The sequence below is a fragment of the Carettochelys insculpta genome, chromosome 2, assembly GCF_033958435.1.
Source record: "Carettochelys insculpta isolate YL-2023 chromosome 2, ASM3395843v1, whole genome shotgun sequence".
NCBI classification, from domain to species: domain Eukaryota; kingdom Metazoa; phylum Chordata; order Testudines; family Carettochelyidae; genus Carettochelys; species Carettochelys insculpta.
Genome location: NC_134138.1, coordinates 213,955,055 through 213,969,182, shown reverse-complemented (window position 1 = coordinate 213,969,182; position 14,128 = coordinate 213,955,055). Strand labels below are relative to the sequence as shown.

General features: G+C 41.1%; 1 protein-coding gene across 1 annotated transcript in view; it reads left to right on the top strand.

Annotated features, from left to right (window-relative positions):
- The window catches only part of CHN2 (chimerin 2), a 249,493-nt gene that overhangs the window by 139,165 nt on the left and 96,200 nt on the right, over positions 1 to 14,128 (top strand). The window contains exon 6 of the mRNA XM_074984560.1: positions 1,102 to 1,387. Coding sequence (XP_074840661.1) covers positions 1,102 to 1,387 — 286 coding nt within the window. The remainder of the gene's footprint in view (positions 1 to 1,101; positions 1,388 to 14,128) is intronic.

Here is a 14,128-nt window from a genome sequence, read left to right as displayed (position 1 = left end):
TTAAAACTGTTAGAGTTTGGTGGGAAATTTCCACCAGATCCAATTGCCTTTAACAAAGGAAACGTTTTAGATAGCAAATAGGCAAATTTTAAAGCGTTACTCTTTTTATGGGATGAGCAAAAAGTGTCTTCAATTTCATACTCCATTTGGTAAATCTGTAACAAAAATTTCCTCAAAGAGATTTCCCAGAACTCTGGACATTGTACTGAGATCATTCTGATCAGTTATGTTGGTGCACAAACAAGACTGTCAGCAGAACCAAGAATTGCTGTAAAAAGCATAGAAAATGAACAGCAACATCTGTCAAATGGAAAAAAAATAAGTGATTTTTCTAGGTTCTTAAGGTATTACAGAATATAGGTCACAAGAATGGCCATACTGGGTCAGACCAAAGGTATCACCCAGCCTAGCACCCTCTCCTCTGACAGTGGCCAGTGCCAGATGCCCAAGAGGGAATGAACAGAACAGGCAACCATCAAATGGTTCCACTGCCTGTCTCGCATTCCCAACCTTTGGTACACAGAGGCAAGGGACACACCAGAAAAGTATAGTATTTGATTGTCATTATTAAGTGCGTGCGTGCATGCACTGTAATAGAATACAATGTAGAAGCCATTCTGGAGCTTTTAGCCTGTAGCCATTTAACAAAAACCCCACACCCACCCACCCACTTGAACTGAAATGCTTAGCCATTGAAGTCACTGACAAAAGCCTTCCATTTACTTCTGTGAGTTCTAGTTCTCACCCTGGATGTTACAAAGGAAACATTTTAAGATTTTTTTTTTTTTAATATATTAAAACCATATACTATATGTGCCATAAATAGCCACTTAGTGAGCACACTCTAGAACAGGCTTTTGTCAGTCTGTATAAGCGTGTCTCTGTATTGTGCCAGCCTCCTCAAAAAGAGCATATATTTCCTAAACACACATTTCTGGGGGGTGTTGCTTTCTTGTCAAATGCTAAATGGTCTCAGTCCTACAGTCGGATCCACCCACATGGAACCAGTTGAACTATTAAGCCTAAAAATGTATGTATAATCAGCAATACTGTCTCCTGGTTCTTCTGATATTATGTTCTCTTTGTCATCTTTTTGTACAGGTTTGGTAATCAGACCTTAAACTACAGGCTTTTCTATGATGGGAAACACTTTGTGGGGGAGAAGAGATTTGAATCTATCCATGATTTAGTAACAGATGGCTTGATAACACTGTATATAGAAACCAAGGCTTCTGAGTACATTTCCAAAATGACCACAAACCCCATTTATGAACACATTGGATATGCTACTCTGCTCAGAGAGAAAGTATCCCGCAGGCTGAGCAGAACCAAAACTGAATCACGAAAAGCTAGTGTAACAAGTGAAGAAAATACACCAGTTGAAAAGGTAAGTATCTGGTATCAAATGGCAACTAATGCTTTTTTTTTACGTCTGTTTAAATGATTTGAAAATCTAAAAGGAAACCAAGTGTTCCTACAATAATCATAATAATTAATAGCAACTAATTTTGCTGTCATTAAAGTGTTCCTGAGCCATTTAAATGTTATATCCTTTTAACAGACTGGTAATCAGTCATGTGAACTGAAAAATTACTATTTAATTTGGGCTTTTGAAAAGATAATAAAAGCTTGCCATCCAATACCAACACAAATTATTTTGTGTACTGTATGCAGTCTGGTATCTGATTGCCTTTTAAACAACTTTTCCTTATGTACCATCACTGTGTCTGAGACAAGCTGACATATTCTCAAGTTGTGGCATTCTAAGTGGCAGATCCCAGACTGTGGAACACGTGCCCATTGGCCTTCACCAGAGCTCAAGTTTGTTAGCTTCCAGGGCATGCTGCAAAACTCCTCTTTTCTGCCAGTCCTTTGGTGAAGGGGTCTAATGTGGGGTATTGTCTTTTGCCTTCTTTCTCTCTGAGTGAAAATGGATTTTTCTCGCCATCTCTTGTCTGACCATGTGTGATAGCAGTGTGAGAGACTTTACTTTGAGAACTCCATCCATTTAGTAACCAGGTAAAACATAAAATTAAGAATTACGCTATTTGTAATAAACACGGTTGCAAACAGTGACATGTGGGTTTTCCCGTTTCTAGGTGGTATCTACACTAAATATCCCAAATAAAACTTCCTTCCTGATGCAGATATTTGGGGTGGATTAGCCAATTTATATTTGTGCGAGGACTTCTGCATGATGACAGTAATGTTCAGTGAGATAGTCACTGCTTCCCAAGTATCAAGTGTATTTGCTGTAAGAGAACCTGTATTGCAAATGCTTGTAGGGGAGGTAATTATTTTCCTCTTTCCTCTGTCCCATTGAAAGACATTTCCAGGCAAGTTACTCGTGAAACTGTTTTCTGTAATGGGTCCTGCATCAGCCTTGACTGAACATATACTGGTTTGGATTTCTAACACAAAGTAAAAACAGGACAGATAAAGGCAAGGTGAAGCAGTTTAGGAACTGTTCTTATTCTTTAGTAAACTGAAGTGGAATCCAATCATCATCACACTCAGTAGCAAATGAGTTGAATACACTGGATTTGTAGTAAAGTCAAACATCCTGGAGAAGATCTTTCGGATAACAGAGTTGGAGGGGTCAGGGGGCAAAAGGGGGACCTGATTCAGATTCCATTTCAGCTTAAATACAGGGACAATGAAACAGTAGAACCTCAGAATTGCAAACACCTTGGGAATGGAGGTTGTTCATAACTGAAATGTTTGTAATGCTAAACAAAGTGATGTGATGGTTCTTTCAAAAGTTTAATTGAATGTTGATTTTTGCAGCTTTGAAACTTCAGTGTGCAGAAGAAAAATACTGCTTTTAACATTTTAGTTTAAATGAAAGAAGAACAAAACCAATATTAAATTTAAACTTTCCCTTTATATTTTTAGTAATTGACATTTAACTCAGTACTGACAGTAGAGTCAAATGAGGTGTGTGGTTGTCAGTTTGTAACTCTGGACTTTTAATGTTGTACAGGATGACCCTCTCTCATCTGGCAATATTGGGATCTGACCTGTGCCAAATTAGAGAATTTTTGGACCATGGGAGGTCAATATTGTCTAGCAACATTACCAACACTTCCGCTACTCCGCTTTTAAAAGATGTTGGGGGTAAATTTACAGCTAAATAACATCACAGAACATGGAGAGCCAGGACTGATGGCTGTAAACAAACTTTATGGGACCACAGAAAACATGGTCACTCCTATGATAAGTGATAATCTAACTAAAATCATGCCGGATTACGGATGTTGCTGGACGAGAGTGTGGTGGATTAGAGAGGTTCAACCTGTATTTGGAATCACTTTTGAGGGTGTTTTTAAAAAACAAAATTTGAGAAGAACAGAAGTTGGTCCATATTGAAGATATAACCTCATCCATGCTGTCTCTTTAAAACATGCAAGGGTGTTACAGTAAACCCTTATTTAGTCTGTGTTTATACCTCATACATACATACAGTTTTGCTTTAGGGACCCATATTTATGTTATGTACTACTTTAATATAGCATGCTCACAGCAGGGAGTTTGGGTGGGAGGATGCTTGGGGCAGGGAAGGGGGAGTGGGATGCATGAGGACGCTTGGGACGCTGGTTCTCACCAAGAGTAGCTCCCAGAAACAACTCCCCGTGCCTGCTGTTCATGGTATTTCTGCACACTGCCTCTGCTTGCAGGCACCACGCCCACAGTCAGTGCTTGAGAAGGATGGGGACAATGCATGGCTCTGCTTAGCTGTGCCTCCACCAGGAACAGCAGGGGAGCTGCCTTAGATGAGTGCCTCCTTTATCCTCCACTGTGAACAACTCCCCTCCCTCCTGGATGCAGCACCCTGCATGCAGCTCCCTATGCCTGCTGCTCCTGGTAGAGGCATGACTAGGTAGCTCTGTGCACTATGCCCGTCCCTCCCTGAGCACAGCCTGTTAGTGGAAACAGCCTGGAGAGCTGACTGGCCACACCTCAACAAGGAACAGCAGATGCAAGAGGTCACTTGAAGAGAGCACCTCCTGGATCTGGCACCCTGAGCATTTTCCCACAGCCTAGCCCTCTTCCCCGCGCACCTTCTCACCCGCCAGACTGCCTCTCCAAGCCAATATACTGTACTCATCCCCCAACATTCCCAGTTTTTTCATGTCTGGGAATGTAACCCTAATTTCCCCACTTGTTGTTTAGTTTATATAATGCAGGGCTTGAGAATGTGGCACAGTACAGGTTAAGCCCCAGTGCTCCTATTAAAATTAAGGGGAGGTTTAAGTGAAATTTCACATCATATTGATACCATTTCCAAAGCTGTGAAACCAGTGCTCAGGGCATTAATTTCTTTAGTAGATTTGTTACGCCATTTAGGGGATCTATCCATTCTTTCTTGTCCTGTGGTGACAGCAGAAATTATTAAACATCTCAGTCATTCCAGAGGCTCTTTTCCCCTTTGGGTAGGTCAATGGAAGGTTGTAACAGAGGCATTATCTGGAAAGAGGATGCAGAAATTTGAGTAGAATGACTTGGAATTGCCTGAGGTACCTGTCTACTCCCATAATATGGATACTTGGAGGTTGTAATTAGTAGAGTCATGCCCGCTGCAATACAGGAGAGGTGATTCATGGGCCAAATTAAGCTGTTTTTTATATTTTTTTTATCAATCATATTTGACGTAATCTTGAGAGAGTGTTTACTTTTGCGATACCTGATAATGGCCATGTGTCACCCAAACCTCTTCCTCTGAATAGCTGGAAGATTTGTTGTCATGCGCTCACTAAATTTTATTTAGATTGAGTCAAAAGGTGTTTAATTCAATACTCTAAGAATGTGGGAGATGGGGGACATGAATTCTGAAGGAACCTGCATTTGATTTTTAGATGTAATCTGACCATGGAACTAGATCTCTTTGGCTACGTCTACACTAGCCCCAAACTTCGAAATGGCCACGCAAATGGCCATTTCGAAGTTTACTAATGAAGCGCTGAAATGCATATTCAGCGCTTCATTAGCATGCGGGCGGCCGCGGCACTTCGAAATTGACGCGGCTCGTCCCGACGGGGCTCCTTTTCGAAAGGACCCTGCCTACTTCGAAGTCCCCTTATTCCCATCTGCTCATGGGAATAAGGGGACTTCGAAGTAGGCGGGGTCCTTTCGAAAAGGAGCCCCGTCGGGGCGAGGCGCGTCAATTTCGAAATGCCGCGGCCGCCCGCATGCTAATGAAGCGCTGAATATGCATTTCAGCGCTTCATTAGTAAACTTCGAAATGGCCATTTGCGTGGCCATTTCGAAGTTTGGGGCTAGTGCAGACACGGCCTTTGAGATCACACCATTTCTGTACTGTAAGTCAGGATTAGCTGAAGACAGCCAGACTTTGAAAAGTCTAGTTTGATTTAGTGTGCAGAAGCATCCGTACATTTACATTATTATTCAAAACTCTGTTGGCCCATTTGAAAATGTCTCTGCTCACTCTTTCCACTTCTTTGGCCTTTCTCTAGACTTTCCCAAGATCCTATTCCTGAGGAATACTAACTAGACCCTCCCTTTTTTCATTACATATTATTTTCTGCAGACCTCACTACCATGGGAGTCTGTCACAGCATCTTTGCTGATCTCTAGCATCTCTGCTGGGACAGAAGTCCAAATAGTATTTCATATTTGAGGTTTTTCTTTAAGAAATGTCCCCAGAGTATGCTGAATGTTGCTAATAGAGACCTCCGTCCTTCCTCCCCTTTCCCTCCAAACCCCACCTGTATAAGATTTGAATTCTGCTGCCAACTGGGAGGGCCACAAGAGGCTGTTTAAAAGACAGAGTGGGAATGAGCTCTATGACATTGCATAGGAGTGAATCTGTCAAACCTTTCAAAAGGATCAGATGCAATTTGGGGAAGGGGCTGTTTTTCAAAATAGCTTGTTAGCTTTCTCTTAGGTACTATGAATGAAGGTCTAGTAACAGTGTTAATAAACCCGGTTTCTGTAATTTTTACATTTTTTGTTGATCTTGTAAAATATATCAAATTAATTTATACATGGGATGAGCAAAACAGAGATCAATGCTAAGGCATCTACAGTACATGAATCTAACGTTACTGAGAAGTTGATGGACATCCCCTGTGCAAAAGAAATAAGTGATATAAATTGATGTTGATTGAAACTAATGTTGTGATACTGTAAAAGAGAGAAAACACTTTAACGTATGTTCTGCATAAATGTAGCTATTATTTTAACTTTGAATTAGAAAGTTCCTAAACCACCACTGTGTATGCAGCAGCACTCAGTTAGAAGATTAAAAGATGGCAAAATTCCAGATTTTTAATCTGTCTCCAAACTCTGTCATGCATTTTTCCCTGTATCCCAGTTCTTATGTCTCTCATTATTCTTCATTGTCATTCCACTTTCCCCAGCGGAAAGTGGGTATAAAATTCGACTAAATTAAGATGGGATTGCATCACACTCCCTTCACATAGGTGTAAATTGCTTCAAAACAAATGTTGGATAAGGCAGAATCAGACCTGAAAAAGTCCTCACTCCCTTCTCACATAAGAGCTGCTCCTGTGGGTGCAATTGTATTCATATTAGCTTCTACAAATATCTATATCTCATCAACACTTCCACCATTTCAACATACAATGTTTATATGAAGAGTAACTTGCCCGAGGGTTCTGATCCTGCACAGGTCAAAGGGGGTGTGGAAGGGTCTGTCAGTGCAGATTCCCTTTTATGATCTGTGCCAACATAGCGTTAGCTATCTGAACCCAGATCACTGCTATAGTTCCTTAATTCTCTTCATGCCTTGATTCTGAGCTACCTAGTAAGAGCAGTCAGTTAAAATGGTGATTTAAGACAGGCCACTAGCACCTCTTTATTAGCGATGCATGTGTAGTTGAGAATTTAATGTTCCGTGCACATGTAAGGGGGTTGGTGGCCTTGCAGGGAACAAGAGGTAGGTAGGAGGGGGGCAGTGGGTTGAAGGAGGGGGAAATAAGAGGTGAGTTACCTGCACTAATTAGATAGGTGGCCCTTCTTTCTCTCTTGAGCGGCTGCCCAGGTTGTGCACCTCAGAAGGAGCTATCCACAGGTCATCTGACTCAACCATGCAGACCACTGGTTTACTTGGTTCTAGTTCATTGTGGCCCGCAGTTTAAGAACCTCTACCTCATTGAAAACATATTGATTCCACAGTTGGGTACTGAATTGTTCATTGCTTTTAACATAAACATCTTGATTTACATTTTACCTGTTCTGTTTTCTTCTGAAAGGTGGATTCTTTTGTTACCTTAGTTTAAATTATGCATAATAATTCCTTTCATTGTCCTTGTTTGGCTGTGTGCATGAAGAGGAAGGGAAGTTTCTTCAGGTCTCTCTTTGTACTCAGGCAAAATTCCCAGTTTTCAGGACAGTTTAAAAGCGTGCAGGGAGATTCACATTGACAGTGATGGAAGTTAAGAGCATCAACAAGAATAGAGACTCCACTGTTGATTGATTATTTGCATTGCTTCCCTGAGCTGTTAACCTAACTCCATAGTCTATGCATAATAGTGAATTGACCTACTGTTTTTATTTTACTGGCATATAGATGTCAGTGCAGGGCTTGTCTTTGGTGCCTTAGCTGAGTCAGTGCTGTGATTATTCCTTCAGTCACTATGGAAGCTGTGGAAAAGTTCCCATGTTGTTTCACGTGCAACCCTCATTCACAAAGATGATACAGGTTGAACATCTCTAGTCTGGAACCCTTGTGAACCTGACTGATGCTGAATGAGAGAATTTACTAGACCACAGGAGATCAGTGTTCTCTGACAGCATTACCAACACTTCCACTGCTTACTAGAGGTTCAACCTGTATAACAAAATAATAATGAGCCCATTCCGATGTCCATTGAAATTGGAAAGATTCCCATGATTTAATTAGGCTGTTAATCAGGCTCAGCAGGCGAGTCTGTATTTGCAGTAAAGGTACTGTGACGAAACTCCCACTCTGCCTTGGTGGGTCCCATGCTTTCAGTTGGATTGCTTGCCTCAGAGGCTCACAACAACCCTCTGTTCAGGGGGCACCATCTTGCTGTTTGTTGCTCTGCCCTCGTCATTGGTCAGCATGAGGAAGGGAGAGGAGACCAAACTCCTGTTGTGCTTTCAAGTGATTCAGGGCAGGACAGACCCTTTAACAAAATTAGTCCTTCTCCTGTGTTAGATATAGGGTGCTGGTCATAGGGAAAGCCCAGGTGTGTCTTCCACTCTGGGTTCCAGCCCAGGCACCCTGTGATGGCAGCTGCCTGCAGTGTCACCAGCATCAGCCATTTGACAGCTACAACTACCTGGGCCACTTCTCCATGGCCTCCCAGACACCTTATTTACGTGCAGCCTCTTCCTCCTGGTACCTGCTCATGCTTGTCTCTCTCAGATCTTCCCCAGCTCCTCATGTGCAGTGAGCCAACAGAAGAGGAGCCCCTTTTAACCTTCTTAACTCGTTCTTTGACTTCCAGGTGTCTCAGTTAGTCTGGTTCACTTGATTCTGGAAACCTCCTAATTGACTCCAGGAGTCTGAACTGGCCTGATTCCCTTAACTTATTCTAGAAAGTTCCAGCTAGTTCTGCATAAAAATAGACCTATTTAACCTAGGGCTAATATACCTCCCGTCTAACACTTTCCTCTAGCCATTTAGCCTGACTCTGACACAGTATTTACACTGTTTTTATAGACGTCTTTCTTAATCCAGTCTTGGAAAAAAAAAATTAATGAGATAACAGAAATGAAATGTACCTTCCAATCTAAACAAATCATTTGGTGATTGATATTTCCTGAAGTCAAAATATCAAAACAACCCTTCGTGTATACCGATACAGCTACAATGATGGGATTTTTTCAGAGCTTTGAAATGCAACTGCATTGGCCAGTGCTTATGTGCTCAAATACCAGCGCCTCATCTGCCTCTGTGCTCAGGTGAACACACATTGACCTTCTTCTCCTTTTGGCCTTTTTTCTGTTCCAAATACATGAGTGATTAGAAAGATTCTTGAAATGTCCATTGTATGGAAACATGACTAAATTGGTGGTTCTAAAATGAAATGCATACCTGAGGTTTTACTCTTGACTTGTATGAATTGTAAATGGTTTGATGCTATTTAAAAATTATGTAAGCTATTTCCCATAACAACAAGGGTGAGATGCACTGGGGCAGCAACCTCCAGCTTAGGAATTGAATTTTCTCAGTCACTGGCAAGTAAAATGCTGCTTTACAGGTAAAAATCCATATTGACCTATTCTGCATGAATCTCTGGGTTGCTGTGTAGGACTATTCACTAAACTTTTACAAGTGTCCCTGAACAGCCTGCTATTCAGGTTTAGGGCTAGATCCTCAGTTAGTGTAAATTGGCATAGCTCCTGTAAAATCATTAGCACTACCCCGTTTCCATCAGCTTTGTTTCTGGCAGTAATATCAAAATGAACATGTTTGAACAATGGCTAATTATTTAAAAATTTCAGATTTTATTTTGAAAGCAAACATTGCCAGTGACATTTTTGTCATAATTTATTTGGCTATCCTGTCAGGACTTGAGTCTAATGTTCTCCCTGATCCAATTTAGTTACTTATGAATACTGTTAAATGGCTTTCCACAGAGTCTTGCTGTACTGACATTCATTTCTCACTTGCTAGATGTCGTGAGGTTTAATCCTAAAAGTTGCATGTCAAGTTCATCATGTTGTGAACTGAGACTTTTTTAAAACTCAGGGTGCATAAAACAACTATTGATGAAGAAGAAGGAGAGAAAGAAAGGGAAGAAAAAGTAAACATTCAAGAAAAACTAAATATAATACCAATTTTCAGAAAAGGTGGGAGTAAACATGTTGCTTACTCTTACGTGAGGCTTACTCTTCTTCCCTAAGGAAAAGTAATAACATTTTTTGAAAAATCTAGATGTCTGATCCAATAGGCACCTATTTTTTTTAAAACTATTGACCCCACAGTATAACAGACTATGAACAGTAAACAGCCTGACTATGTCTACACTAGCCCAAATCTTCAAAGTGGCCTTGCAAATGGCCATTTTGAAGATTACTAATGAATACATATTCAGCATCTCATTAGCATGTCTGCATCTGTGTCTCTCTGGAATTGCTGTGGCAGATACGAATAAGGGCATTTCGAAGTTCCCAGGGTCCTTTCATAAAGGAGCCCCGTCTGGACGAGCGGCAATGATTTTTGAAGAGCTGCGTCTGCTGGCATGCTAATGAGGCGCTGGATGTGTGTTCATTAGTAATTTTCGAAATGGCTATTTGCATGGCCAGTTCGAAGATTTGGGCTAGTGTAGACATGGCCACTGAGTTTATATATTGCCAGTCAGTCTGGATTGTTTCTAGGAGTTTACAAAACTAGTGAATCAAAAATGAAATAGATGCACTTACGCTTCCTGGTATTCTGTATGAATGTATGTATGTAATCTCTGGAAATAAACTATTCATAATAATTCTAAAAATATCTCTTCCTGTTCAGTATAATCATGCAGAAGCAATGGGTAATTTTCCATATGTCATGAGCTAGAGTATGACCCAGGCAATACACATCCTACTCAACATATCTACTACTTAGACTGATCTAGTCAGGATTGCCTGCCTTTTATATTCATAGGGACAGATTATAGTTCTTGAGCCGCTTGTTACCATAGGGCAGGTCATGGGGTGAGGAGTGAAAATGATGCTGCAAGAGCCCCAAGAGGATTCTGGCTAGAGAAACCACTAAAAAACAAAACAAAACCCTGTGAAGTATCTCTTTTAGAGCCCCCTTCCCTGTCTACTTATCCTTCCATCCATCTGGTATACTAATACCAATTGCCATGGTACATAGTTACCCCCTTTCAGAAGCTCGGAGCTGTCAGAGCCAGGAGGAGAGCTTCTACTGCTGCAAACGATTGTGCTCAGCCCCTATGCAGGGTTCAAGAAGTGGTTAAAGCTGCATGAGTCTTCTGTCCCCTCACCTCCCACCACTCCCCCCGTGCAGATCTGTGGATGTACAGATGAACACAATTTAGCTCATGGTATTAGTGACCCTTACATAATGTCCAACCTTTTACTAGTTACATCTGACTTCTTTAGTATTCTGATTTCTCCAAGTACAAACACCAGAGGCCTGACTGCCATAATTGGACAATCGTGTTTTTTTAAAGAGTCTTTAAACCTTCGTAGCTACTACTTGTTGCCTGGGAAGGGATTGTTTGGTTGAATGGATTGTTCAGAAGAGATGGAGTGAAAGTCAGTCTTTAGGAAGGAGCCAAACATTTGCAGAGGGCATCCAGAGAGGAAAAAAGCAAGGCCAGTTTTGATAAAAATACAATAGCCTTTTAGATAAATGTACTAATTCCCACATGAATCTCCTATGCACTTGGCTGTGAGAGAATCAACTGAGTTGACTTATGAATGAGACAAGTTAGGAGAGAGATCGTCTTTCATTGGACCAACTTCTTGTGAGAGAGACAAGCTTTTGGGCTCCACAGAGCTCTTCTTCAGGTCTGTGGAGCCCAGAAACTTGTTTCTTTCACCCACAGAAATCGGTCCAATAAAAGATATTACCCCACCCATTTTGTCAGTCCTATAACCTTGATCACAACACTGTAAATATGATTTATGACTGTAACTGCACAATCTAAACACAAGGTGGCAGCTTGTCTTAAGAGTTCTCATGGACTTTATTATTGCTTAATTCATTTAGCTGTCAATACTCATCAGTTCTCAGGACAAAGCTTTTTGTGGCCTCTCTTACACTTTTTCCTAAAATACACAGGAAAAATAGATATGCACATATACATGTTCAAATCGCTGTAATTTATTTGTTGCTAGCTAGGAAGTCTGTAATTAGAAGTGATATTAATAAACATGTAAATATCAGTTTTCACAGCCATGTCAAGCCTATGGACAGGTTAATCCCTAAGGAAGCAGCAGGGGGCACAGACAATGGCCACTGGTGGGTGGGAGTCCAAAGCCCCTGGGCCAAGCCTGCCACTTTACGGCTAAATTCTGAGCCCCACTGCTACTGGAAATGTAGGAAATTCACTGGTAGCCTGAACCTCCAACTTTGTGCTGCAGATGTCTCCAGAAGGGGTCAGGACCTAACTCCGGTAGTGGTCCAAGCAATCAACACCAAGGTGGTGCATCCAGGGGCAACAGGGAGTAGGAGAGGTCACTGTGTTGCCCCTATCATGGCCCAGGAGGCTTTGGCTGCCAAAAAAGCCCTGTAGGAGTGGCCTTCAAATATTTTGTCCTGAAAAACCCTGAGTATCAACTGATGACTATATTAAAGAATAGCAAAGCATTTCTTCTTAAGCTATGTCTACGCTTTCAAAAGAGGCATGCAAATGAAGGAAATCGAAAATGCAAGTGAGGTACTGATTTATATATCTAGCCCCTCATTTGAGTCATTTCTTTTGGAAAGAGCTTCTTTAGAAAGAAAGAAAGATGTAGATGGCGCTCTTTCAAAAATAAACCCTATGTTTGAAAGAACCCTTCTTCCTTAAACAAAACAGGAAGAAGGGTTCTTTCAAAGATGGGGTTTACTTTTGAAAAAGCCCTGTCTACACGGCTTGCTTTCTTTCAAAAGAAACTCTTTTGAAAATATATTATGCAAATGAGATGCAAGATATGTAAATCAGTGCTTTATTTGCATGTCTCTTTTGAAAGAGGAACACAAGTGTAGACACAGCTTCACTGTGCTAGTAAGTGCTTGCCCATTAGTACCATGGATAGCACAGATGCAAAAATATACTTAACTGGCGATGTCTACATTTAACCTCTGATCATCCCTCTGCAGAGTTTATTTTTCTCATAGCTGAGCCTGAGTAAAATATAATGGTTTGACAATCAAGAATCAACACAAACACTCAGAGTTTTGACATCAAGGTTACTGTTCACCCTCAAAGTAGGTTCTAAATTAATATTTAGATATTTAAATGTATTACGTCAGAGATGTGTATGGTAATCATCTCATGTAAAAATCTAGCCCCCAATACTTAAACGGGGAGGCCACGTACACTCTCTCTCTCTCTCTCTCTCTCTAAAAATAGTTAATTTATTTCACTTGTTTGGAGGGTTGTATATGTGAAGATATAACCTGCCCTCCTTAATTCACTTCACTGTGAAAAGAAAGTACAACTATTTGGTTTACGGTTGAATGTTTATGATGGTGAGTTCTACTAGAATATGGCAAGATGTTGTGAGTTGGGAGACATGTATTTTATGGCAATTCAAGAAAGCACTGAGCTTTCCTGTGCTACAGTTTCCTGTCTATGTAAAAATAAGAATAAATTTAATTAGCTTACCTCTGGAAAGTCTGTGCATAAAACCTGACAATAGGAAATTCTTTTTTCAAGAGCGTGCAGTTATTGTTATAGTTATCACTGGGGCAAGGAGCTTAGCAAATTGAAAATGGATTGTGAGTAACAAGAATATCCAGCATTAAAAATCCCTCTTTTTGAAAGTGCATACTTCGGGGCACAAGCCAGCTCCCCATAAATGGGGATTAGGAAGTAACTCTCTTTGAAGGCAAATTATTCTAGATCTGTCCTTGGTAGGTGGCTCTTTTCTTCTGAAGTAGTTGGCACTGGCCTCTGTTGGAGACAGGTTGCTAGGCTGGATGGATCACTGGTCTGTTCTGGTGTAACAGTTGCTAGGTTTCTACAAGCCATAATAGCATGGTTGCTTCACTAATTTTCATCTTTTAAAACAAAGTTTGAAGAAAGCACTTGATACATTCAGTGCTGGCTCATACAAACAGAGCAGGCTACTCTAACGGGGAGTAGAATATTTAGCGCTAACCTGTGGCTTTGTCACACGGTATGTATAGGGGGCGCCATGGTTGTGCTATTCCAGGAGCAGAATGGGAAATAGACCCTGCTGTGCGAGTGGAGCAGAGATGGAAAGTACCTACAATAGCCCTGTACCTGGCATAGCATGTATTCATTCCCTGGTACTCTGCCAAAGGTGCATGGACCATTGCTTTGGAAAGCCTGGCCTCTGCCCATTGCCCACCTCTTTCTGCACACTCCTTGCCTGTGATAAGACACATGGACAGCTGACATAAGGGGCTCAGATTTTCACTTTGTTTAAGGACATCACAAACCGTAGAACTGATGTTCTCACTGTCTGAGCAACCAGAATGGCTCTTGTA